This window comes from Citrus sinensis, chromosome 4, assembly GCF_022201045.2.
Source record: "Citrus sinensis cultivar Valencia sweet orange chromosome 4, DVS_A1.0, whole genome shotgun sequence".
Classification (NCBI taxonomy): Eukaryota; Viridiplantae; Streptophyta; class Magnoliopsida; order Sapindales; family Rutaceae; genus Citrus; species Citrus sinensis.
The window spans coordinates 25,828,735-25,853,723 of NC_068559.1; the positions used below are offsets into that span (position 1 = coordinate 25,828,735).

General features: G+C 36.6%; 5 protein-coding genes across 6 annotated transcripts; 3 read left to right on the top strand and 2 right to left on the bottom strand.

Moving 5' to 3' along the window:
* Positions 1-8: 8 nt before the first annotated feature.
* On the top strand, positions 9-5,472 carry LOC102606666 (uncharacterized). The gene is made up of 6 exons (XM_006483943.4): positions 9-302; positions 624-691; positions 768-2,181; positions 2,334-3,914; positions 4,448-4,502; positions 5,042-5,472. The coding sequence occupies exons 1-6, from the start codon at positions 173-175 to the stop codon at positions 5,178-5,180; spliced, it is 3,387 nt and encodes a 1,128-aa protein (XP_006484006.1). The 5' UTR covers positions 9-172; the 3' UTR covers positions 5,181-5,472.
* Positions 5,473-7,284: 1,812 nt separating this feature from the next.
* LOC102631267 (hypothetical protein) lies at positions 7,285-8,543 on the bottom strand. The gene has a single exon (XM_006483942.4). It carries the CDS (start codon positions 8,263-8,265, stop codon positions 7,492-7,494), a length of 774 nt encoding a protein of 257 aa, XP_006484005.1. The 5' UTR covers positions 8,266-8,543; the 3' UTR covers positions 7,285-7,491.
* A 1,910-nt stretch (positions 8,544-10,453) lies between these two features.
* LOC102630675 (photosystem II core complex proteins psbY, chloroplastic) lies at positions 10,454-11,330 on the bottom strand. Its single transcript, XM_006483940.4, has one exon. It carries the CDS (start codon positions 11,320-11,322, stop codon positions 10,720-10,722), a length of 603 nt encoding a protein of 200 aa, XP_006484003.1. The 5' UTR covers positions 11,323-11,330; the 3' UTR covers positions 10,454-10,719.
* Positions 11,331-11,353: 23 nt separating this feature from the next.
* Positions 11,354-16,172, top strand: LOC102630966 (ALBINO3-like protein 1, chloroplastic). Its single transcript, XM_025101249.2, has 12 exons — positions 11,354-11,500; positions 12,100-12,539; positions 12,667-12,777; positions 12,862-12,936; positions 13,113-13,173; positions 13,342-13,415; positions 13,533-13,637; positions 13,886-13,993; positions 14,655-14,758; positions 14,860-15,063; positions 15,147-15,516; positions 15,766-16,172. The coding sequence occupies exons 2-12, from the start codon at positions 12,222-12,224 to the stop codon at positions 15,850-15,852; spliced, it is 1,617 nt and encodes a 538-aa protein (XP_024957017.1). The 5' UTR covers positions 11,354-11,500; positions 12,100-12,221; the 3' UTR covers positions 15,853-16,172.
* A 4,014-nt stretch (positions 16,173-20,186) lies between these two features.
* Positions 20,187-24,384, top strand: LOC102630169 (ultraviolet-B receptor UVR8). Of its 2 annotated transcripts, none has more exons than XM_006483938.4 (7): positions 20,187-20,574; positions 21,295-21,334; positions 21,427-21,706; positions 21,808-22,157; positions 22,259-22,660; positions 23,187-23,571; positions 23,840-24,384. In XM_006483938.4, exons 3-7 carry the CDS (start codon positions 21,482-21,484, stop codon positions 24,080-24,082), a joined length of 1,605 nt encoding a protein of 534 aa, XP_006484001.1. In that variant the 5' UTR covers positions 20,187-20,574; positions 21,295-21,334; positions 21,427-21,481; the 3' UTR covers positions 24,083-24,384. The 2 variants fall into 2 exon arrangements, with proteins under 2 accessions (XP_006484001.1, XP_006484002.1); XM_006483939.4 differs by having other exon boundaries at positions 20,187-20,509.
* The last annotated feature ends 605 nt before the right edge of the window (positions 24,385-24,989 follow it).

The following is a 24,989-nucleotide window of genomic DNA, read 5'->3' on the forward strand; positions in this document are numbered from 1 at the left end:
CTTCGAGTCCGTACCACTGTCTAGAAAGTAATGTGTGTGTGTATACATGCCGCCATAGAAATAAACAAACCCTCTACGAGGAGCAAAAACCCAGGGAAAGAGCAGCGCTTCCCGCCAGTTGACGTGTTCATGAGCTCATAATTATATTCTGTTACTACTGCTGCCTCTCTCAATGGAGAAATCGAGTTCTGCTTTGGATGACGGCTGTACGTCGTCGTACCACACGGTGTTCATTGACACCAGCCTCGATACTCACCTGGCCCTCATCGTCTCTGATTCTGACACCGTTTCTGATCTCAAAAGTAAATACTTGCATTTATTCTTTCCATTTTCCAACTACATTTCCTTTATTGTTGCTTTACTCCAATACATTTTTTTAATGATTCTCTACTCTTTTTTTTTTTTAATGTTTCGGTTTATTTTGATTTTTACAACTACACTTGCGAATATGCTGTAGACGGGCAGCTCAATCTCAGTGGTTCAATTAAAATAATAATAATAATAATTCATGCACATTTGAATATGTTCAGCTGATGCTGTTGTTGGTGTTGATGATTTATAACTCTTTATATTCGCCGGTGAATTTCTGTTTTGAATGACTCGTCGATGTTGCTGATGTGCAGAGAAAATAATGGACGAACACCCATTGTGCTTTCCTGAGATTGGGGGGATAAATATTCATGCTCTAAAGGTATGCGGCTTTATCTTGGTATTACTGTATCGTTTATTAATTATAATTTATTGATGGGGTTTTATGAACTTGGCAGGTGAAACGTAGAGGATATTTTTATCATCTTTCGGATTCCATGTTCGTGAGAACCGCTTTCCATGGTGTCAGCAAAAGTTGGTTTCTTTCTGTTGAAGCTTCAAATGTGGGGGAGCAAAGTGAAAGCCGGCATTTGGGAGTAGCCCGTTTTGGCATAATGAATAAGCCTTCAGCTGATGGGTTGAATCTTCTGCCTTATGGTCCAGCTACAAAGCTATCCAATAGTGATTATTCATCTTTACCACAAGTTCAGAGACACCAGATTGCCGGAATGAATCCTGCTGCTGACCATAGTGCTCACAATAATTGCAACATATTGTCTCTTGAAACAAACCATAGGTCAGATACTGAGTTACAAGAGAATCATGATTTAAATATTAAGGAATATGAAGATCCTGTAAGACACACTGAATATAAGGAAGACAGCTCCAGGAATGTGACTGGTGATGCTCAAGTCAATGTATCACTGGAAGGATCTCCGAAACATGGATCTGTTTCAAAGAAAAGACGTGTATCACTGGAAGGACCTGCTGCAAAGAAAAGAAGTAAAAGAAAAAAGCGGAGGGGAGATGAAGTACACAACCATGCTTTGAAACAAGACGTTGCTTCAGCTTCTGTATCTGATAAAGATGCATCACAGCAGGACAATGTGGTCCCAGATAATTCTTTACTCAATCAAGAAAGAGTTAGAGTAGTTACTTACAATAGGGAATCTGGAAGCAAAGATATCACTGATGAACCATGCAGGATTTCATCTTCTGATGCCAACAAAACTCCTGGCAGTGAAATACAGATGATTGAAGTTCTCAGAGAGGGAACTGCAGTTCCAGGAAAACATATTGAGGATAAAAAATGTACCTCTGAGAGCGCAGTACTAAAGGATCAGCATGATAAATCAATGGAAGAAGCTTCCCCTGGTACTGCTGTGAAGAAAAATGAGATGACTCTGAGGAAAGATGGCAATGAAAATTCTTTCGAAGATGGCAGAATTCTTATATGTGATTCCACCAAAGAAACCTCTGATCCTGGGATAATTTCTCAGTGTTCTTTAGGGGACAAACAGAAAGGCTCAAGTGGTAACTTGGACCGTGTATCTACCAAAATTTTGAAGGCTGAACATTCGTTGACAACCGATTCACGCAGTGGAAAGAAGAAAAGAGTAAGGAAATCATCCAAATCTGTTAGTCAAGTTGTAGCCACAGTTCCTAATTCTGTAGAAGAAGATAGAGGGGGGAGCTCTCTGGACACAGTGGGAGTTCAAAAGAATTTGGAAAGAGAGCCTGATGCAGTTGTTGTTCCTGGTCAAAATGTCCAAGATGCAATGGCTTCTGAACCTAGTTCCATCCCCATGAAGGAACATCCGCAAGTTCCTATACAAGAAGAGGGAGAACACAATAAAGTTACCAGTTCATTTGGTATGTTTCTTGTCCTGTTTCGACATGTAATTCTATGTAGTTTTGCTTCCATTATATTCAAATTTTCACTTAAGATTCACTCTCCCACTTAACTTGTTAAAAGAAGTTACCATTGCTGATATTAGCACTGCTCTTTTTTTCTTTTTGGGTAGATGATGATGTGCCTACTACTGATGCTGTAATTGATAAAACCAAAAGCAATTCAACTGAAGTAGCAGCAGTGTCTGCATTAGAAAGAGTGAGAGTTTCAGAGGATAATCATGTCATTACCACAGAAGGCAATAATCACAACAAGGATGGGGTTTCCAGAAAAGAGAATGCCATTGTGAACGATGCTCAGAAACTTGGAAATCATCAGATTCCTAGTGTTGCAGAAGAAAGAGAATTGTCTCAAAATAACGATCCGAATGCTATGCTATCAGCAAAGTTCACCGTCTTTAATAGGGATGACATCAACATGAACTCCAAAGTGGTAGTCACTACCGGTCTTGGCGATGCTAATGGAAATGTGGTACCTGGGAAATCTTCGAAGAAAAGAAAGAAGTCCAAAAAAGCTCGGGATACTGTTGCATCAAGTACAGAGCATACAACAAATGCTGTAGTTGGAATTTCTTCATCTGAGCCACACGAGCCTGCATATAAATATCATTCAAGTGATATATTTAGAAATGAGGAAAGAATTTTGTCCCCAGTTGTGGGGAAAGAAGAATCAAAAACAACTGTGAATGCCACTGAAAGGGAAACTGATAATGTAATTCAAAATGTGCTAGAGTCCTTGCAGGATATCGGCAAAAAATCAGTGGATGTAGAAAATAGGGATGGGAAATTGAGAAAGAAAACTAAGAGAAAAAGGAATTCTATTGCTGAGAACCTCCCAGAATTGCAGACGGAAGATAACGATATCAATTGTAAGAATACCAGACCAGCAATTATTGATATGGAGGTAGAGTTGGAAGAATCATCTAAATTGAAAGAGAAGACAAAGTTGGTGAAGAAGAGTCATGAGCATCAGTTAAATGAATCAAATTGGGAACCCAAGAAGAAGATTGCAATTGACACCAATCCTGAAGGCATTAATGAGGGAAAGTCTTTTCAATATTTAAATAATATCCTTAAAAGTGGCTCTACGGATGAAGCTAATAGTCATGTGGAAGTATCCTGTGAAAGTGATAGGGCAATTGTTAACGATAATTTTGTGCCCAGCCAACACCAGCATGAAATTGATTTACGGAATTCACTGAAGTTGAATCAAAATGAAGGGGATGGAGGAGGAGCTCAGCTTCAAGCTACAAGAAAACTTCCAAAAGTTTCTGGAATTGGAGCTAGAGTTCTGCAGCCTGATGTAGTTGATCGAAAAGCTGAGAAAGCCTATGCTGTCAGTGCTTCTGGGATGCTTGCTCATTCAAAAAAGAAGGGGAAAGCTGTTGTCTCATCAAGCACCAGCTTGGGAAGTTCTAAAAGCTTACTTCCCAGAAGTGAAAGGGGTAATGGGCATCAATCACATGTGGAGAAGAGAATAGTTTCCCGGAATAATGCCAATGGGGCAGTTGTGAATTGCTCTAAACCCAAGAAAAGCTTGTTAGCTAAATCAGGCACAATTTTTGAGGATGATAGTAATGGCAGTTCTGATGATGAAGTTGGAGTTGACAACTCAGATGGCAGTACCAAATCTCCATCAGATAATTCCTTATCATCTAACTACTCGGATGGGGTTAGCACAGCTAAACAAAATGGTAATTTAAATTCTCTTTCATTATTATTATGTTTATTACTACCTACCCAACGCAATTAGTTATATACTGAGTTATGGCTAATTGTGTATTTGTCCTGTTTTCCTTAATTATAAGCTGATAAATTAGCATGTCTTGAAAACATTCAGGTCTTGTTTAATAGACTAAAATCTCACTTCTATTTATTGATGATTTCAAATTGTCCCTACTTCAAGTGATATACATGCACACACCCACACACATATGTTAGGTTGTTCACTTGTTCTCTTGGTTGGCTAGCGCCTAATCAATTTTGCATATTCTCAGTAAAATTTAGAAGGAAGATAGTCTGATGTTTTGGAAATTTCCTGCTATTATTACCATTCACTGCTATTAGATTTCCCATAAACCTTTGACATTTAAAAATTAAAAGAGAAAAGTTTTAGTATATGATTTTTTTTTTTTTGTATTCATTTATTCATTATTAATATCTTTTGCTAATAACTGTGGTCTAAGCTTGTAGGTTTTAATTTCCTCTATTCTATAATTTGTTTCAGGATCTGTCAGCTCACAAATAATGGATAGTGCAAGAAGAAACATCATAAAACCAAAGTAAGTCCTAATTTTTTCCATTGTCCGATATAGATCTTCGAGTTTGTTCTCTAGTGCTAAAGTTGGCAAATTTTAAATGCAAGTGTAAGTAACCTCTTGTCACTTACAAGTCTAAATCCTTATGGACTTCTTTAGAGTGATAATAATTTAGCATTTCAAAATTCTTCAAATTCAAAATTTATCTTGCATATGCTTGAAACGAGTCTTTCTTTATGACAATGGAGTAAGTTGATTCCTCTTTGCTGTTGTTGATGCCAAATGTGTTCTTGGCTAGATCACAGATGATTTTGTAAAGACTCATATAAATTAATATACTTTTCTGACTTTCCAGGCATGTTATTAGTCCAAAGTTTCATGGTTGTATTTAATCACATTTTGGAGAGGTCTACAAAAGTGGGGAAATAGAAAAAAGAATGTCATTTACAATTCTAGGGCCCAAGTTTTCTCTTTAAGAAGGGGGTGGGGGAAGAATGGATTTCTTTGGGTTTGTGTATTTGTGGTATCTCAGCTCTAACCCTGTGTTGGTTTCTCTTGAGCAGCTCGGGTGTGAAATTGGATAAAATTATGAGAAGATCAGACAACTACAAGGCATCGAAGCTAACAGCTTCTCAGTTACAACTTGAGGCCCCCAAAAGCCAGCCTGTTGAATTTGTTCCAGACAGCGAGGCAAACCCTTAGTCGCGTTGCTTGCTCTTTTACACTCCTCCAAGGAGGTATCTCTTTTGTTTGTTGTTTAAACCTGTAAGAAAAAGTCGATGTTAAAATTGAGACATGTTCTTGGTCATTAAGCTTTGGAAAGCTTTATGAAGTTTTTCTCAAAATCTGTAAATGGGACTTACGCTCCCATGAAATTTTAGAATTGCTACGCTTTGATATGTGGCTGAACAAAATTTTTTAGAATACATCAAATATACCACGTCAATAGTATAATAACTAAATGATATTATGATCTGAGTGTACTTGTCACATACGCATTGATTAGTTTGTACTACCTCTAGTATAGTCTAGAATTTCATGCATAGATAAGAGTTCATAGATAGAGTGATGGAGCAAGGAAATTATAGCATAGAACCAACCACGTTTGCCAATATGTAAGTTGGCACACCTAAGTTTTATGTATTATATAAATTTATAACCAATTGCTCTGGGTTTTTATTTGTCAGTAAGAACTCGCACATGGACGTCTGTCTCTCACGAGTCATAACAAACTCATTTGTTGCCTTGAAGTTTCTCGTTTCTCCAGTTTTTTTATGGTCAATCTTGGTGCTTAAAAAATGTGCAATGAAGAATGTTTTGCTTAATCGGCAAGCCAATCCCACAAATTTAATTAGATTAATTATATTACAATTAATATATATATATATATAAGGGTAAAAGCTCGTTTAGTCTCTATATTTTGAAGTTAGTGTCCGTTTAGTCCCTATATTTTTTAAAATACCTCAAACCATCCCTACTATTAAATTATTGACACTTTTGCCATTATCTTTTGTTCCTTTTAACTTATTTTTATAATATTGTCCTATTATAATAATTTTTTAGACATTATTAAAAAGAAAAAATAACCCTATTATAATAATTTTTTTAGACATTATTAAAAAGAAAAAAATAAATTACCAGTTTAACACCAAAATATATATATATATATATATTAATTTTTGTGAAACACACTCTTGAGTTAAAATATTAATTTTTCTAAAAAAATTGATAATATAATTTTTTACGATATTAATTTTTTAGACATACGTGAGCTTCCACAAAAATTAATATATACATTTTTTGTTTTTATTTTATTTTTGAGTTTAATTTGATAATTTAATTTTTTATTAATATCCAAAAAAGAAACATTATTGTAAAAATGTAATATTGTAAAAATAAGTTAAAAATAATGGCATAAGTGTCAATATTTAGTAGCAGGGACATTTTGAGGTGTTTTTAAAAATACAGGGACTAAATGGACACTAACCTCATAATATAGGGACTAAACAAGCTTTTACCCTATATATAACATGGGCAAATCTATGATACCATAGTTGTATGGTATCACAGTTGAATCCAACCATTAGATCTAACTCACAATTGTCACCAGAATTGAATCCAATGACTGGATCCAACTGTAGTACCATACAACTGTAGCACCATAGCTGGACCCATATAACATCCCCTCCCTAAAATGGGAAATCTGCTGCAAATGTAAGCGACTGCCGTGCCCCACACCTTATAAGGTATGTTACAGTATTGAAATTTCGAGGCTTGAGAAAGAAGCAGATGTCTCCTCGCCAATGGCGCGGCTGGATTCTTAGCTGGCTTGTCACAATCATTTTTTAAGTGATTGAACAAAATCCTCCACCTTTATTGATTTCCGTTTATTGAAGAGCATGCAAAATATAATTTGTGTAGTTGTTTTGTCCCCAAAAGACCTAACCACTAACCAGTTCATTTCTCATTTCTCTTCTCCTGTTGGGCAACCTTTATTCTCATCTCATCTCTTTTACGTTAAGAAAAATGGTAAGTGTCGAGAAAGATGAGACAAATAACGAAGAAAATGGAAGAGAGAGTGGGTTGTAGAGAAAGAGAGAACAAATTTCTTTTATCTTTCTCTATACTAAGCACTACTCTTACATTAATTATATGACTTTTATTATAATCTCATTGTAGATGATGACGGACCCCGTAGTTGATGCTAATGATCATGATTCGAATGCTATCACATCCATGTACACAAGCATATTCCCGTTTCCATTAACAAGAACCATTTCAGCAAAATATAGTATTATTGATAATCTTATATAAAATTTAAAAAAAAAAGAAAAGGTCGATATGTTTTGTAGCAAAAGTTCATTGTTTAATCCATCGACTTAACGTGCAGCAAACGGTAACATCAACTATATTCCGTAAAGTAAATCAAAACAAAACAAAAAAATGGAATCGGCAATCTATGATGATTCTAAAATAAACAACACAACACAACGGAAAAGAAACCAAAAAATAATCACGGCCGTTGGATCGCATTAAGAGATTTAGCATTTTTTCTAAACACAACCTCGGTATCCAACCCGAACCCGTCAACTTTCCTCACGCGAACCATCTCCGATCTCTTAAACAGCTTCACCAACGGCTTCACACTGAAGAGATCGTTAGCCGAGTACTTATCAGCCCGTTTAGACAGCGCCACGTGTAGAACACAAACCCCACCGGGCTTCAACGTCCGTTCGATCTCCATGACGAACTTATCCGGGTAGAGTGCATGATCAAACACGTTGGAGAATTCAAAGTCAAACGTCTCGTCATCAAAGGGCTGGCGGTGGAAGTCGCCCTCTATGACCAGCGGCGGATACGGCACTAGATCGATACCCACGGAATCCGAAACCCCCACACGCTTCAAGGCTTCAACTTCTTGGCCCACCCGCGCGCCGATGCAGAGAGCTTTTGATTCGTTCGAAAGGAGTTTCTTCCGCTTGAGGTCGTCGAAGAATTTCGCAAAGACTTGGATTTTACGGTCCCAGTCACGAGTGGTCCATGTCGTTCGGAGTTTGGGGTTGAGGGTCTTGTTGAGTTGACGCTGAATGTAAGCATCGTAGGATGAGTATCCGGGTCGGATCCTGAGGTCTTCGGACTCTGCTAGGGCAACGTTCTGCGGCAGTGGCGGTGGGTGGACGGCGGCTTTGAGAGAAAAGAGAAGGAGGAGGAGGAGGAGAGGGAGAGTGAGGAAGATGGAGATTAAAAAGTACTTGAAAATGGGTGATTTTGACTGCGTTGCCTTCATTTTATAACTATATATGCCGCCTTTGCATGGACTTGGAAGCCTGATGATAACTCCTATTTGTTTTGTGTTTGTTGGGTCGTGGGTGAGCGATATGTGGGAGGGAAAATTGGTTGAAAACAGATTTCGGGGAACCAATCAGAAGACGACAGGTGCACAGGAAGCGCGCATGCACCAGTGAATGCGGCGTTGCCGTATGTATGTATGTAACCTAGCTTTAGCTTCTTTGCTGCTGCCGTTTTAATTAGAAAAGCCTGGAGAGTGGTCTCTACTTTAATATGTAAACAGTGGAGTTAGTGGTCGAAGGGGGACTGATTTGTCTCTTGTTTTATGGAGGTTGGTTTAATAGTTTTTATAACTTTTTACTTCCCCATTTCAATAGCCATCTAATTTCGGTTATTTTTATTTTTGGAGTAGCCATGCGTCTACGTTTTGTATCTCAATTAATAATGTAGTAGTGCATGCTGCTTATTGATAAGTGACACAATAATAAATAAAGTCAACAACACTTGACATGCGATAAGATTTTTATTAGTGGCAAGTAAGACTGGATTCAGCTATGGTGTGGTACCATAATTTTGCCACACTTATAATACAAATTATGTAAATATAATATTACTACTGTTTAATGCATCTGGATTAGAGAAAAGCTCAATTTATTTATCTTATTTTGATGATCTCTAAAATTTTATCTTAATCATCGCATTGAGAAGAAAAAGGAAAATCGAGATTTTTTTTTTATTTATTTATTTTATGAGTAATGATACAGCCACAAACTCTTGTACAAATTTATTTTATACAAACTGGCGTGGCATTAATTCATTTGTTGAATGAAAATATAAATTAATAAAAACAAATCACGTGGACCAAGTAATATTTAATTCAACCAATCTTATCATGCCACATCAGTTTGTATAAAATAAATTTGTATAAGATTTTATGGCTATATCATTACTCTTAATTTATACCCCGTCCACCGTTTTTTGCATTTGATTTGCTTGGTTGGTGGGGAGGGGCCAGAGGATTTGTCTCGAAAGGGAATCCTTTGAATGCTATATGCTTTCTTTCAGGAATTTTATTTTTTATATGCTTATACATTATGATATGGTTGGTGTGTGACATTTTTCATTAATTTTGTAATGGAAATTCATTAATTTTTTTAATGGAAAGTCAAAACATGAAGATGATAAGTATTAATAGTGGGCCCCCAGGCCCACTGCTGCCTTTGATTAAAAAGCAAAAGATGCAAATGCCAAATAGAAAAGCCTTAATTGGCTGAATGACCTCAGGGTTTAGGAATTATGGCATGACTTGATGAGCATGATAACATTTTAGGGCGGCATTTGCGCCTACATGATTTAGATTTTTTATACGAAGTAATTTCAATTAGTTTTTAAAATCAATGATTTTAAGAAATATAAATAAACATGAATATGAATTTCTTAATGTAATACATTATTAATTATTTTTTACCATACTAGTAATATGTTATATTATTTTTGAGTTTAGGAATACAAAATTCAATGTTTATGGATATGAATATTCATATGTATAATCATTTTTACGTGCGGATGTTCAAATCTTTAAAAAAAAAAATAGATTCCTTGTATATATTATATAATGTATCAGTTAATTAAATAAAAAATTAATAAATATGAATACACTATCTGGTGTATAGAATGAACTATCCACACTAAAAAAAAAAATTAGTCACGAATATCCATTCAGCTGAATATGAACATGAACGTATTCGTAATGGATAATTATACGGATTCCTCATCACCAGCAGGATCTTATACGGCCGTCGTTGAGGGCAGTTGGATTTTGGCATCATTTTCATTGGTGGGCGAGTGTTACTTTAGCTGCCTGTAAACGAAGTAGCTTATCTCTTTAGTCTTAGCTTCCCTTTGATTTAATTTAAAGTAGGTCGTTCTTTTTGTTTGATTGATGGTCCAAAATCCAAATCGGTTGTTCAATTCTTATGTGATTACCCTCCTGTCTCCTCCTTCGTTTTCCCTTATTAAAATTGATAAAAGTTATCATTTCCTTTTTCCAAAAGAGAGAATAAAATAAATTGCTAATGGTTATTCGGCACCTGTTAATCAAATTAAATAATTTCTTATATCGTGGTCTAAGTCTAACTCTGTCCAGTTTTGATTTTTTTAATTGAAAAAAAAAAACCCACTAGTCATACAACAACAGTTCATAATTTACATTGGGCTATATATATATTACACAATACACAAATCAAGATTCTACCAGTAAGTGCTTCACGGCCGATAACATATTCACTTCTGACCCCATAATTACACTTTAATCAACCCGGTTAAATGAAAATTGTTCCAAGACACACACACACATACACAAAAAAAAAGAAGAAGGTAGTTCATTGACAACGTGAGGTGCAATTACAAGAAAAATTCATTGTACTACACCTATTCCAACAGAATTAATCTCTCACTCGGACCTCATCCTGTTGATTTGGTTCAGAGCCGGCTGCAAAATGTTGTAAAGCACCCAGAGAATAGCAGGAGTAACAACAATAAGCAGAAGCTGACCCCTGCTGTCACTAGCGGCTTCAGCAATCGTGGCAACTTCACTGGCCGCAGCCGATGCATGGGGTGGCATAGACATCAGCCCTGTTGCGGCCAACCCACCAAGCCCGAGCCCAATGATCACACCCTTGGTGCTGCGCATGCGGTTGATTTGGTTGAGTGCTGGCTGCAGAATGTTGAACAGCACCCAGGCTATGGCCGGGATGATTGGGAGCAATAGTGCTAACCCTCGGTTGTCACCTTCCGCTATTTCTGCTATTTGTTGTGCGGCAAAAGCAGCATCGCATGAGCTCAGAGTTGAGAAGATTGCTCCGGCAATGGCGGTGCCGGCTGCTAGTGATGATGAATCGGTTGGTTTTGATGAGACCGTGAGGCCTTTTGGGAGGTTTTGCATGGAGAGCGGGGAAGTGGGTTTTGTGGCTCCAGGCTTGATGCTGCTTTTGGGGGAGCTGATGCTGAAGCACTTGGCATTGAGCACAGCCGTTGTAGCCATTGCTGCTGCCATTGATGTTGATGATTGATGATTCTTGTTTAAGGCCTAGTGTTCGATAATCAAGCAAGATCGTCAGTAGAGGCTATGTGGTTACTCTCTACGGGAAAGAAATGGAAATATGGAATGGACTTGTGTGGCTGGTTTGAGAATTGAGTATGGCAAAGTGGGAATTGAAGATTTGATGTGGGAGGTGAGGCAAAATATGAACCAATGGCCTTATGTTTTTTAGATTCTTCTCTTATCCAAAAGGGCGTGATCGGTGAGATTTGGACCTCATAGATCATGCCCCATTCTCACTTCTTATCACTTCTTGTTAACGTCATCTTTTGTAAGTAACTGCTTAATTGAGATTTAAGACCCATGGATTAATTCATACACGTGGAAATATAGCCTGGGAAAAGAAAGTTGAGAGGCCGGCTAATGACACCACACTTGAAAGCCCATAAACAACCAAATCCACCTGAAAACGGATGGTTGTTTCAATCAATTGGACAGGCTGCTGCCATTTTTTGGGCTTGTAGCTAATAACCCATAACGTAGATACATGCATTTGTTCAATTGTATGCCATGATTTTAGTTTCACGTACTGAATCAATTGATATGATATTATTAGCACTTTAATATTTATTTACTCATCTGAAAAATTACAGTGACTAAAAGAGTCAAAGACTGCAACATTTTCTAGTTAAAAACCTTTACTTATCACATGGCAAATTTAGATATTTATTCCACCATCACTCGTCTTTTATTTGTTTATTAATTTTTACTCTTAACCTTTCTGTATCCCAGAAAATTTGGTGTCATCACTTCACCCAAGCAGGAGTCTCTGCAAGTTCTTCAACTAATAAAAGCCCTAATCAAGCCAAATTCTAGGGTTGTACGAACCCCCCAAAAAAAAATTGAATTTAATCATGGCTACTTCCCTCTCAATTCATCAAAATCTTATACTCTCCCCGTTTCCGAACCGAACCGATATTCAAACCCCACTGTTTACCCGAACTCACTTTGGTCAAAAACCTTTCCTCCGCGGGTCAATTTGTGTGGCCAAGTTCGGACTCAGACCCGACCCGAATTCCGCGGATGGTGTTAAGGAGCTGCTTGGCGTAGCTGAGAGGTTGCTTTTTACTCTAGCAGATGCTGCCGTGTCTTCTTCCGACGCAGTAACTACTACCAAACAGAACTCTGATTGGCTTTCTGGTATCACTAATGTAATGGAGACTGTCTTGAAGGTATAATAATAACCAATCAATTTTACTTTGACTTGTGTAAAGGATTTATCTTTTTTAATTGTTGTTAATTGGGTAACTGTAAAGTTAATTTTAATTTTTTGTTTTTTGTTCTTGACTTTGATTTCAGGTTTTAAAAGATGGGATGTCTACTTTACATGTACCTTATGCTTATGGGTTCGCTATTATACTTCTCACCGTAATTGTTAAAGCTGCTACTTTCCCTTTGACTAAGAAACAGGTTAGTTAGTTATTTCAGTTAAGTTGCTGTTAAAGTCTTGTTTTCTTACTTTGTAAATGTAGTCATTTGATTTGTTGTGCACAGGTTGAATCCTCTATGGCTATGCGGTCTTTGGCACCTCAAGTCAAGGCTATTCAGGAAAGATATGCAGGGGATCAGGTCAAATTTTGTTCTTTCTCGTCTTATATGTGTGTGTGTGTTTCATTTGGTCTAAAGAATTTTTAATTTTTTCTTATTGCATTGGTTGTTATTACATACTTTACAGCGGAAAACGTTTTTTAATAGTGTGCTGTTTTTATCTTATTGAATAACTTGGAAATTTCAATTATTCACAGGAGAGAATTCAACTCGAAACTGCTCGATTGTATAAATTAGCTGGCATAAATCCTCTAGCAGGTGCTTATATTACAGCAAGCTTTTGTTTACAATCAGAAGGGGATATTCATTACTTATCTGTTTACCTTCCAGAATCCCTTATTATAGTACAACTCTGGTTACTTGATTGCTTATTAATTAATACACTGCTTTTTTTGTGTTTTTCTTTTTTTTTTCCCTATTTTCCAGGATGTCTGCCTACCCTTGCAACAATACCGGTATGGATTGGCCTATATAGAGCCCTTTCAAATGTGGCAGATGAGGTAGCTTGCTGAATTTTTTTTTTTTTTTTTTTTTTTTTTAATAGCCTGTTCTTGCATTCTTTTCCCCCTATTTTAATTAACTCACGTGTCTAATCGAACACCGCGTTAAACATTAAGGGACTTCTCACAGAAGGCTTCTTTTGGATACCCTCCTTAGCTGGTCCAACTACAATTGCTGCTCGACAAAATGGCAGTGGCATCTCTTGGCTTTTCCCTTTTGTAGTAAGTATTGAGAATTATCTCGCCCAAAGTCTTACTCTTGTTTTGCTGAAGTGATGCTGTTTGCTTCCAAATGTATTAGGATACCTCCCGCGCGCGCGCGCCGGGGGGGGGGGTTATTTGGATACTATTTTTACTCTGAAATTGCAATTAATTTCTTCTAGGGTTAGATAGTTGCATAATTGATATTGTTGCTTCCGGTTTTTATGTTAGTAGACTTGTCTCATTAATTATATGAACTTTTTTAACAGGATGGTCATCCACCCCTTGGATGGTCAGATACGTTTGCATACCTTGTCCTGCCTGTGCTACTGGTTGTTTCACAATATATCTCTGTCAAGATAATCCAGTCATCTCAGGTCAGTTATTTTCTTGGTTTAAATTATTTGCTCACATGTGAACTTGAGTATCTCGACCAACTCTTAACATAGATTGAGTTGACCGAGAAAATAATTGTTTATCTTTCTTTCTCCCCTTCCAACCAAATAAGATTGTGAACCTATTTAGATGTCTTACAACTCATCAAGCTTAAAAATTCCAGACATCTTATAGCCATCGGTCTTTAGGTCAAAACTTTTCTGAACTATTTCAGACAACTCTATCATATAATTCCAAATTGATGCTATCTCTCCCTGGGGAAAATATTGAATGAAAAATTTCAAAAATATTTTCTTATTATGCACTCTAAAATGATGGTGAGAAGATTCTAAGCAACATTAGTGGTAGTGTGACTTGTGTAGGGGGAATCCCTTGTTAGCTTTCCTTTGTGGAGATCTCTAACTGTTGGATCATGATGAGTTCTGTTTGATGTGCTGTATATCTTAGTTTATACTTAAAAAAGAACTTGGAGAAGTTAGCGAACCTTTTCTCCCTTTGTATTCTGTTTCTAGGATCCACAATGATCAAATTGAGGTACTGAATATCTAAGACAGATATATAAATGCTTCTTTTTTATTTGATTACATGTTAATGTGAAAACCAGTCATGTATCCATCTGTTAACATTTCTTCTTGCTTGCAGAATAATGATCCAAACATGAAGAGTTCTCAAGCTCTAACAAACTTCCTCCCATTAATGATTGGTTATTTTGCTCTTTCTGTTCCTTCTGGTCTTAGCCTTTATTGGTGAGCAGACTTAAATTATTTTATTTCATGAGGACATGTAATTTGGAACCTTTTGTGCTAATACCTGCCTATTGTTTCTTACATCTTGATATTTTATTCAGGTTCACAAATAACCTGTTGAGTACAGCTCAACAAGTATGGCTTCAGAAATTTGGGGGTGCAAAGGATCCCATGAAGCAATTTAGTGATATAATTAAAGATGAACGACTTGATATTAATAAATCTGTGCCTGGATTAAGTTCCACCAAAAAGGAAGCCGGACAAGCAGAGAAGTTGACTACAGAAGGACCACGTCCTGGTGAAAGGTTAGTTGTTTGTTTATCTGATTTCACAGTGTTTTTGGTGTTTTTCCGGCTGTTTGTGGTTTTAATATGTTGATATGCTCCAGATTTAAACAGATAAAGGAGCAAGAGGCAAGAAGAAGACAACAAAGGGAGGAAGAAAAGAGAAAAGCCGCAGAGGCAGCTGCTAAAGGAAATCAAACAATCAACGGGGAACAAGAGAGAGAAGCAAGCATCCTTGGGAGCGCGAAAGGAGTTCAGACTGACTTAGTAGATAAAGATGATGAAAATTTTCCATCTGTAACAGGTGATAATGCCTCTAATATTGGAGTTGCCATCAATGGTAATATCTCCAGTCATGAGTTTAAGGAAAACCAAGATACAATCTCGGTATTTAGGACAGGGGATAACGAAGTTTCTGCCAACTCTGAGGTTGATGGAAGGAATGAGCAACAATCACAAGAGAATTTAGGAAAGGTAAATCTGCCTTAATACAATTTGCTTGCTGATTAATTGGTGAACTTGGATCAGGTGATGCTTGACCATGCTGCATTGCTGTCGCTATCTTGGCTTTTGCCTGATTATGTTTTGTTGGTTATTTTTTCGATCATATATTCTCTTGACCTGCCATCTCCCTCACTCTGAATGAGATGCATTTTATGGACAAAGAGTTGCAGCCTTATACTGATTTCTGATCTTGCCATTGTTGGGTTCTCAATATTTCAGGAAGGACTTGAAGTACACGCACGTTCAGCTACTACAGATGACAAACTTTCTGAAGAAGAAACACATGAAGCCAGGAGGCAGCAATGAACACACAGCATAGTCACCATTTTTATCTGTATCTCAAAGTCAATGTAGAAGAATTGAGGCCTGGTCATTTACCTGTTAATCTGGATGTAGGCAACGGGCAGCACGAAAGCAGTTGCCTGTCCACTTGGTGGCACCCAAACAAGTTTTCTTGTTTGATGACCTCCAAAACGGACTCGCGCTGTGATGGTTAACTGGGTAGCATAATATTTATCGCGCAGACGCCTTGCGGCATCAATAGGAAGGATTTTGGTATATGCAAGTTAAAAGCTGAGATGTAAAAGTGGTTATCATTCTCTGTAGAAGCACAGTTCATTTTTTTTTATTTTTTTCTTTCAAAAATCTGATTAATAAACATTGCAAATCATGTTATACGAAGTAGTAGAAGCCGTTATCTGCGTTTTCCAAATCACAGGCAAATTTAGTTTCCCTTTGATATTAAGGTATTATAGTTTTTAAGTGATTAAAAAAATTTATAATTATAAAATAAAAATTGATAAAATTTAATTTATATGAAATTTAATTTATATGAAATTTAATTTAAATAATAATTTTTAAAAAAATATTAGAGATTTTTTATTATATAAATGTGGTACCAAAGTAAAAATAATTAATATTTATTAAATAATTTAATACTGTAATTTTCAAGTAATAGTTACCTAACACTTAATCTCAAATTCAGTCTTGGAAAACTGGCCCGCCGCCAGACTATAACGTCGTGGGCCTAACACATTTTTTTTGGTTTAAATTTGTAAAAGTGTGATGCAGCTAATGCTAACGAAAACTAAATGCCTTGGCGTATACGGAGCAAGTTCTTCCACACATTCTTAATTAATTTAGCATACCATAAAGTTACAGGCGCGACAAGAAAAGTCTCAAAGTTAATTAATTCTTTGAATCCAACAAGGGTTATTGAACCAATCATTGACTTCTTCCCTAGCCTTCGAATTCGAAATTATTGGTTTTGCAAGTAAATGGCAGCTCTTGAGCATTTTGGCCCGGACGAGAAGCAATGCATGCCCCCAACTTTTTTGCCCAGTGACCAACAAGGCAATCCAGGTTTGGTCATTCCAAATAGACCACCGAATCCTGGGAAGCTGGTAATGAGTCACAATCTTGAGACAAGAGGCATTCAGTTTCAGCACCTGGATCATGCCTGCCCTTTTTTTTTTCTTTCACAGAGTGATGAGTTTTGTGTTGTCCCCTGCTTTGATTAATTATGCCATGTTTACTTTAAACAATATCATTACGTGCACGTATATGCATACAAGTTATATATTGGCACTTCTTCAAATGGATGCTTTGTCCGCAGTTATGCAACACGCATTGCATAAAAGTTTAATCCTCAGTCAAGAGTTGAAGTGTCTCGTTTCTTTTACCCGCTGGCGCACATGCTTGTGAATTATGCTGCAAGCAATAATGCAGCCATTGTCACTTCCTTCACGCTAATTAAAATTCTCGGCAGGCAGCAACGTTGAACGTTAAAAAGGCGAAAAGTTAAATCCTGTCGATAACAAAATCTTAAAATTTACTGTTTCCAATAGAAATTCCGTTCCCCATGGAACCAATCCATAATGATCATGCTGAAGCATTACTTTTTTAATGTTATAATTGTGCATTTTGAGCTCGCACTCACATCCGAAATCAATGGTCCTTTTTTTCAGGTGGATTCCAGTTTAACTGTTTGCTTCATGCAAGTGTGGTTTTGAGTCAATATTACTGGTCCCTTTTTTTTTTTTTATTGGCTTCTGAAGTTTTTGCAAATACAGTAATGGATGATGAAGCCGATCAGCGGCCGTAGCTGACCCCTCCACTGCAAGCTAATTATTCGTTGAATGTTCCAAAAATAGGATCAGGATTCAACACTAAAAAGGATGCACCCATCATTATGAACCACCTTCTGGCCCATAAGTTCTAATAAATTAATATTGGGATTGTATATATTTTTCTTTTTTAAGTTGCAAGAAATTTTGTAATGCCCTTCAGATAGCTACTGAATTGATTAAATATCACCGTTTGGATATACGTGTTTCTCATGTACTCAGTCTACGCTTGTTGAAGGTGAAGTTATAAATAATTCCTTCTTTCGTCTGTCTCAGATTAACGTGGTGATGGTGTATACATACATGTAGGTATTGGCAAGAAAATACTGGTATCTTTAAGCTGTAGGTTTACGATGAGTGATTAATTAAGCACAAATTAGGGATTAAATTAACTACCTGCAGCTAAAACTTTATTGGCAAGTCATGTCACTTGAGAATCCTGATTAATTAAAGTGGTTAGCTAACAAAATAATTAAAATGGATAAAAATGAAAAACGATACACTCCTGATGGAAGAAAATGGAATAGAATGACACCGAGGTTTGACAGAGGAGAAAGTAATGATTTTAATCATTCTGTTTATGTATTATATGCATTCATATATTTTATTTTGGATGGTAAAATGAAATCTGCAGGTTTCTTTTAGTTTCTTACATGCAAAATTTTACGGCAAGTCAAGAAAATTATTGTGTCATTTCCGTGTCCGCTCCATGAAAGTTGCATCATTAAGGTTTTGATTTGTTTCCTTGACAGCTAATGAGATTTATGCATTTCTCTTTAACAGATGGCAACGTTTACCGATTACATGCTGATAAATCTCACAAGCCTGGTCATGACCGAATTATGAAATTATTTACCTTTTTTTTTTTTTTTGGCCTACCATTTTGGGTACTAGTGGATCCACTTTTCTTTTTTTAAAAAAAGAAATAAAAAAAAAAAATTCATGGTGTTTATGCAACTAGAAAGAATTTTCTTCACATTCAAGTTTTGGTCCATTGGCCTAAAATGGAGAGCATTGAAATAAACACGAAATGAAATGCAGGCCTCTTTCTAGAAAAGAACATCCAAGAATATCTAATCTAAGTCACCTTTATTCTTTTCAATTTCAAATCGTTCTTTAATGCTCACTTACCGACCCGATCGCCTTTTCCTCCACTTTGCTTTTCCCAAGGGAACCCTGCGGGCTGATTGTCAATATTTGCTTCATCCTCTCCTACCCTACAATCTTAATTTGCGACCATCAATTCATTTTGCATTAGGCATATAAATAAATAGTACGAACTGATTTTCCTTTATACAACAACAATAATCAGCTCTCTTATAAACATCTACATATAGGTTTGGAGTAGATCTTTCCCCTTTTCTTTATCATTGGTTGAAGATTTCTATTAATGTTCGATGAACGTTTAGATCATATTATAAATAAAATAAAGGAAGAATTGTCACTGGCTGTGAGTGAGCCTATACATATGTGCTTCATAGTTGGGTCTACCAATCCCATCCCATCCTCCATAACTTTTATTTCTTGGAGAAGATGTGCAACTTAAGCAAATTCCAAGCATGCATACTTCTTTTGTTTACATGTCTATCATTACACTACAAGTTTGCTGCGATGTTATACTACACGTTTACATTATGGTAAATACTTTATATGCTTAACAAAAAGAAAAAGAAGACCATGTTGATTCTCAATCATATACTTGAGGTGCTCTTTAAACAAATTAAAGAGATTTGTGTTTATTTTCTTTTAATATTTTATCTCTGTTCATCTACAAAATAAAATGAAGTTTAAGATTTAAAGTCTCATTTTAAATTTGTAGAGAAATTGAACTTTTTTTTAAAAATAATTTTCTTTATACCATTTATTTTCAAAAAATAACATTACACTTACCAAATTAAGTATCTAAAGATATCACTTAATAGTACTTCCACTTAAACACTTGCTTGTATAAGAAGTTTACTTAAAATATTTATACAAACGCGTTATTAGCTATTCACGTACTCAATTTCATTGGCATATTTATAAGAAAAGAAGTCCATAAATTTTATTTATTTCTGGCGAAAAATCTCCAAGTATGACGATTACAATTCGAATTAATGTTAGAAATCTTAATTATTTAGATCCTAAATTGAAATCCCTAGCATTTATGATTACAATTTTAATCTCTAAAAACTATTTATTTTGGTATTGGATCTTAAATTTAGAAATTTCTTTATCTACATTCTCTCATTAAACTCTACTCGTATTTTTCTTCCTTTGAAACATCCCATTTTGCCTCATTCAAGCAACGATTGCAGAATTTTAACTTTTTAGTTCAACTACTTAATAATACTTTTTTTTTTCTCCAAATTGAACTCTACTTCTACTTATACAATTGTAACTTAATCCAATCAAAAGAAAATAAATTAATCAAAGTTCCTCTCCAACCATAGTTAATGGTAAGTCAGTTACCATAGTTAAGAGGAAGCTGACGTGTCAAATTTCTCAGACTATAAATATATGTGCCAATGTTACCAATTTTCGCTCTCGTTCACCACCAACGAGACACATCATCACTTTATTAAACGTATAGATATTGCAGAAGAGAGACACCTCTCATAGCACGAGGAGAAAAAAAAAATTAAAAAAAAAAACTCTTAAGCTTTTTCTACCCATAAGAAATTGAAAATTTTTTTTCTAATTTTCTTATCTGAATTTGTTCACGTAACCCGATCAAGAACCCGTTTCCGAAGCCTTTTCGAAACAACAGAGCAAGTTTTGATCGGATACCCAGTTGCTTGCTCTCGAATTTTGATTACAAAAGTTCGCTTCTTGTTGGTTGACATAACAGTAATTGTGTAATTCTCTTCATTTTATTGACAGATGCAGATGGATTTTTTGCAATCGTGGGACTTTCTTACATGTAATATTTGTCTTCTGATTGTTGTGTTTCGATCTGTAGATGATCATTAATGTACAGATAAACGATAAAAAGTTGTTGAACATGTGATCATGTCCTGTTTCTGCTTGGATTCTTTTTGCTTTTTTCGGTTTGATGTGATCAAGTTTACTTGTGTATTGCATCGTTTGATGTGTTTTATGATATGGGTTTGTCTCAAAATTGGATTCTTCTCTAATGAGTTTGTATTGAACAAGGGTGCAGATTGTTTTCTCCCCAGTTTTAAATTTGTTGATTTTGCTTGTTTGGTTCATTTTGATCGGGTCAATTTGACTTTTTTCATTGCTGTGTGTTATAATGAGTTTACGTGAACAGGGGTGTCTCTTTTGATGTGGGAATTCTTTTCTTTCTTTGTTTCTTTTACAAGTAGAATATCCTTTAACAGAAGTCTAGTATTCTTCTCTTCAAAGTTTCCTTATTTTGGTGTCCCTTCAATTTTAAATTCCTCTTTTTGATTCATATTTTGATAATATCTACCAGTTCTGTAACTCCTTTTAAGGTTTCTGGTTTCCTTATTTGTCTCTTTTTTTTCGCTCCTCTTCTTTCTCTATGATCTGAATTTGATTCTTTTCACTTTGGCCATGGCAACTGATTGATCTGATAAAAAAATCTTTTATTTGCTTCATATTTTATGTGCACATCCTTTCATGACATAACGTTTTTCATCTGTGTTTCTATCTGTAGGTTTGAGACTTGAAGTCTGCTGATCCTTCCGAAATCTAAGGTACCCACTAGTTATATTCTGAATGCTATTTTGGATCACTGGAGAGTGTGTAGTAATAATTGTGTTCATATTTTTTCTTTATATTTTTCCAGCTATTTAAACCTTCTCTTCTGTCAAGCTTGGGCACTGCAAAGTTTAGCAGTGCCCATGGACGCTACAACGAGCGGCACTCCAGCTATACAATACCATAACATTCCTGACCAGCCGATTACAGCTATTATCGTCGCTCCTGTACCGACATTTCAAAGAAATCAACGCCATTGCTTTGGGGAGTCCACCCCTGGAGAATTTCCCTTGGCTGCTAGTCCCTCTATTGTTCTTCATGTCCTTACGGCATGTAATTTAGATCCTCAGGATCTTGCAAAACTAGAGGCAAGTGTTTTCTTCCTTATATTTTTTTTTTATAATACAGCTCTTATTCATGTTAGAACTGAAAATGCTGCTGATTTGATTTTCAATTGTGTGTGTTGCAGGCAACATGCTCATTCTTTAGGCAGCCAGCAAACTTTGCCCCTGACTATCAATTGTCCATATCTGAGCTTGCTGCTCTGGACATGTGCCAAAAGAGAGCTATATTTAAGCCAATGACTGAAGCAGAACGTCAAGATTTGAAGCAAAAATGCGGGGGTTCTTGGAAACTGGTGCTGAGGTTTTTGCTGGCTGGAGAAGCATGTTGCAGGAGGGAGAATTCCCAGGCGATAGCTGGGCCTGGTCATAGTATTGCTGTGACATCAAAGGGAGTAGTTTATTCATTTGGCTCTAACAGCTCTGGGCAGCTTGGACATGGCACCACTGAAGAAGAATGGCGACCCCGGCCTATCAGGTTGCGCACCTTTCACCAATCCTTAGACCTGATATTATAAATGAAAGAAATGGAAAGAGAAATTTGTTGAGGGAAGTTAATGGAACTCCATTGTATTGCAGATCTCTGCAAGGCATTCGAATCATCCAAGCAGCTGCTGGTGCTGGCCGGACAATGCTGATTAGTGATGCTGGGCAAGTTTATGCCTTCGGCAAGGACTCCTTTGGTGAAGCAGAGTACGGGGTCCAAGGAACTAAGCTGGTCACAAGCCCACAGCTGGTTGAGTCTTTGAAAAATATATTTGTGGTGCAAGCTGCAATTGGAAATTTCTTTACAGCTGTACTGTCAAGGGAAGGCAGGGTTTATACCTTTTCTTGGGGAAATGATGCGAGACTGGGTCACCATACTGAGCCTAATGACGTGGAGCCTCATCCTTTGTTGGGGGCATTGGAGAATATACCTGTAGTACAAATTGCAGCTGGATACTGCTACCTTCTTGCTCTGGCTTGTCAACCTAGTGGAATGTGAGTGCCTTCATCCGTTTACCTTAAGAAATCATTTACTTAAATAACACTTCATTTTGCTATAATCTTTAAATTAGACGTGTGAAATATAGGGTGCATTTAGGATTGTGATCAATGATTCCTGAAGTATTTTCTATGTTTTCTTGAATCATGATGCCACTCAAGCTAAATTGCTTATTATTTCCTTCAAAACTTTTTGTTTTGTCAAAGTGCCACTGCTTTTGTAATTTATTAAATGTCTTGCTAGTATCTCTTTCAACTGCTTATTTAAATTTGTATTGCAGTTATTTCAATGAAGTGTTCCTTCTCACTTGCTCTTCAAAGCATGACGATTGCTGAATTCTGGATTTTTTAATAGCATGAACTGTTCCAGAGTCTTGATCAGCATTCTCCACCCACCTCCCCCCCCCCCCCCCCCGAAAAAAAAAGAAAAAAAAAAACAAAAGCATTTTCAGCAATGTTGATGAATCAACTATGGTGTCAGTGTATAACTAACATTTTGCTCTTCTTTTTGGATATCTTACAGGGCAGTTTACTCCGTTGGGTGTGGCTTGGGCGGCAAGCTTGGACATGGCTCAAGAACTGATGAGAAGCACCCTAGACTTATTGAACAGTTTCAGCTATTGAATCTGCAGCCAGTGGTGGTTGCAGCTGGTGCCTGGCATGCAGCTGTTGTCGGGCAAGATGGACGTGTTTGCACATGGGGTTGGGGGCGTTATGGATGCTTGGGTCATGGAAATGAAGAGTGTGAATCAGTTCCTAAGGTGGTGCAAGCATTGAACGATGTGAAAGCAATTCATGTTGCTACAGGGGACTACACAACCTTTGTGGTCTCTGAAGATGGTGATGTATATTCATTTGGTTGTGGTGAATCAGCTAGTCTTGGTCACAATGCTATTGCAGATGGACAGGTCTGCTCACTCCTCTTTCTGTCAATATTTCAGTATTTACAGATTTGGCTTAACCTAAGTTCATACCGGCATCTGCCTACTTTCTAGTTTTTGTGAGAAATTCTGAAATACTTTAGAAATTTGAAACTAAGACAAAGCTTTAGCGACAGACTGACTATAGTATTTGATCTTGCACTACTTTGCTCAAACAAGGCTCTTGGGTCTTTGCTGTTTGTGAATTTACATAGTCACTGAATCATGGCTAATTTTTCTTTTTGGCATCATGCAGGGAAATAGACATGCAAATGTGTTGACTCCACAGCTAGTAACATCATTGAAGCAGGTCAACGAGCGGGTTGTACAGATCAGCCTGACCAATTCCATATATTGGAATGCCCATACTTTCGCACTCACTGAATCAGGAAAGCTATATGCATTTGGCGCAGGAGACAAGGGCCAGCTAGGCATAGAACTAGTTAACAATCAAACCGAAAGGGGAAACCCGGAGAGGGTTGACATCGATCTCAGTTAGCAATTAAATGGCTTCACCAACCCTCATATCTGACACCGTGCCATATTGCCATTCTGCTAATTCATCATTTAGACGTCTGCATTTGGTGTTTAGATTCCTTGTTTATTTTGTAAATAGAAACAAAGAAAGAATTGTGAAGGTTCAAGTTTAGGCATAGCAGGGGCCATAGCAATGCAGGATGGTGCATGTTTGAAAATATTGTTAGCACATAGACATAGGCCTCTAGCCGAAGCTGTTAATATAGCTGATACATTCGTCAAGGTTCATTGATAATTTATTTTATGTTGATTTGCATTCATAAATTTAGTTCTCTTTATTTGTTCCATTCGGTGATTTAGAAGTTTGGATGCATCGCCGAACGGGACCTTCTCCCATTCCTGTACCAGTGCGTACATGTCGGTGGCTGATTTTTGGTCCCACCAATTAACTGTCAATCGGTGGTCCCCAAATGTTTCCGATTTTATATCCTTCAACCTATTAAGAGGTCTGACGTGCTACCGCCTTACCATAGAGGGTTGGTGCTGCTGGTGAAAGATTTCCCCAAAAAAGTGTGAAACCTTGTTCACGTCTAGTTAATGACATTGCTCTGCCCTGCTCTGCTCTGCTCTTTTACCGTACGGGCCCGTTTGGTTTTAGTTTTATATCATGAGATTGAATAACTTAGTGTAAAATAATTCTTATATTTTGTTTGGTGTAAAAAAGATAAAGGTAGGATATCAATAATGGGCTTATCACTTAATTTTAATATTAGTAAAATTTCTTTCCAAGGGGACCTTTGGGATTGCATTTTCTAAGTTAAAAGTTTGTCCTCTACTATTTATGAGATTAAAACTATAACATGTTAAATATTAAAAAAAAATTAAGGGTAGATTTTTTATTTTTTTAATAAATTTACCAATAATTATTG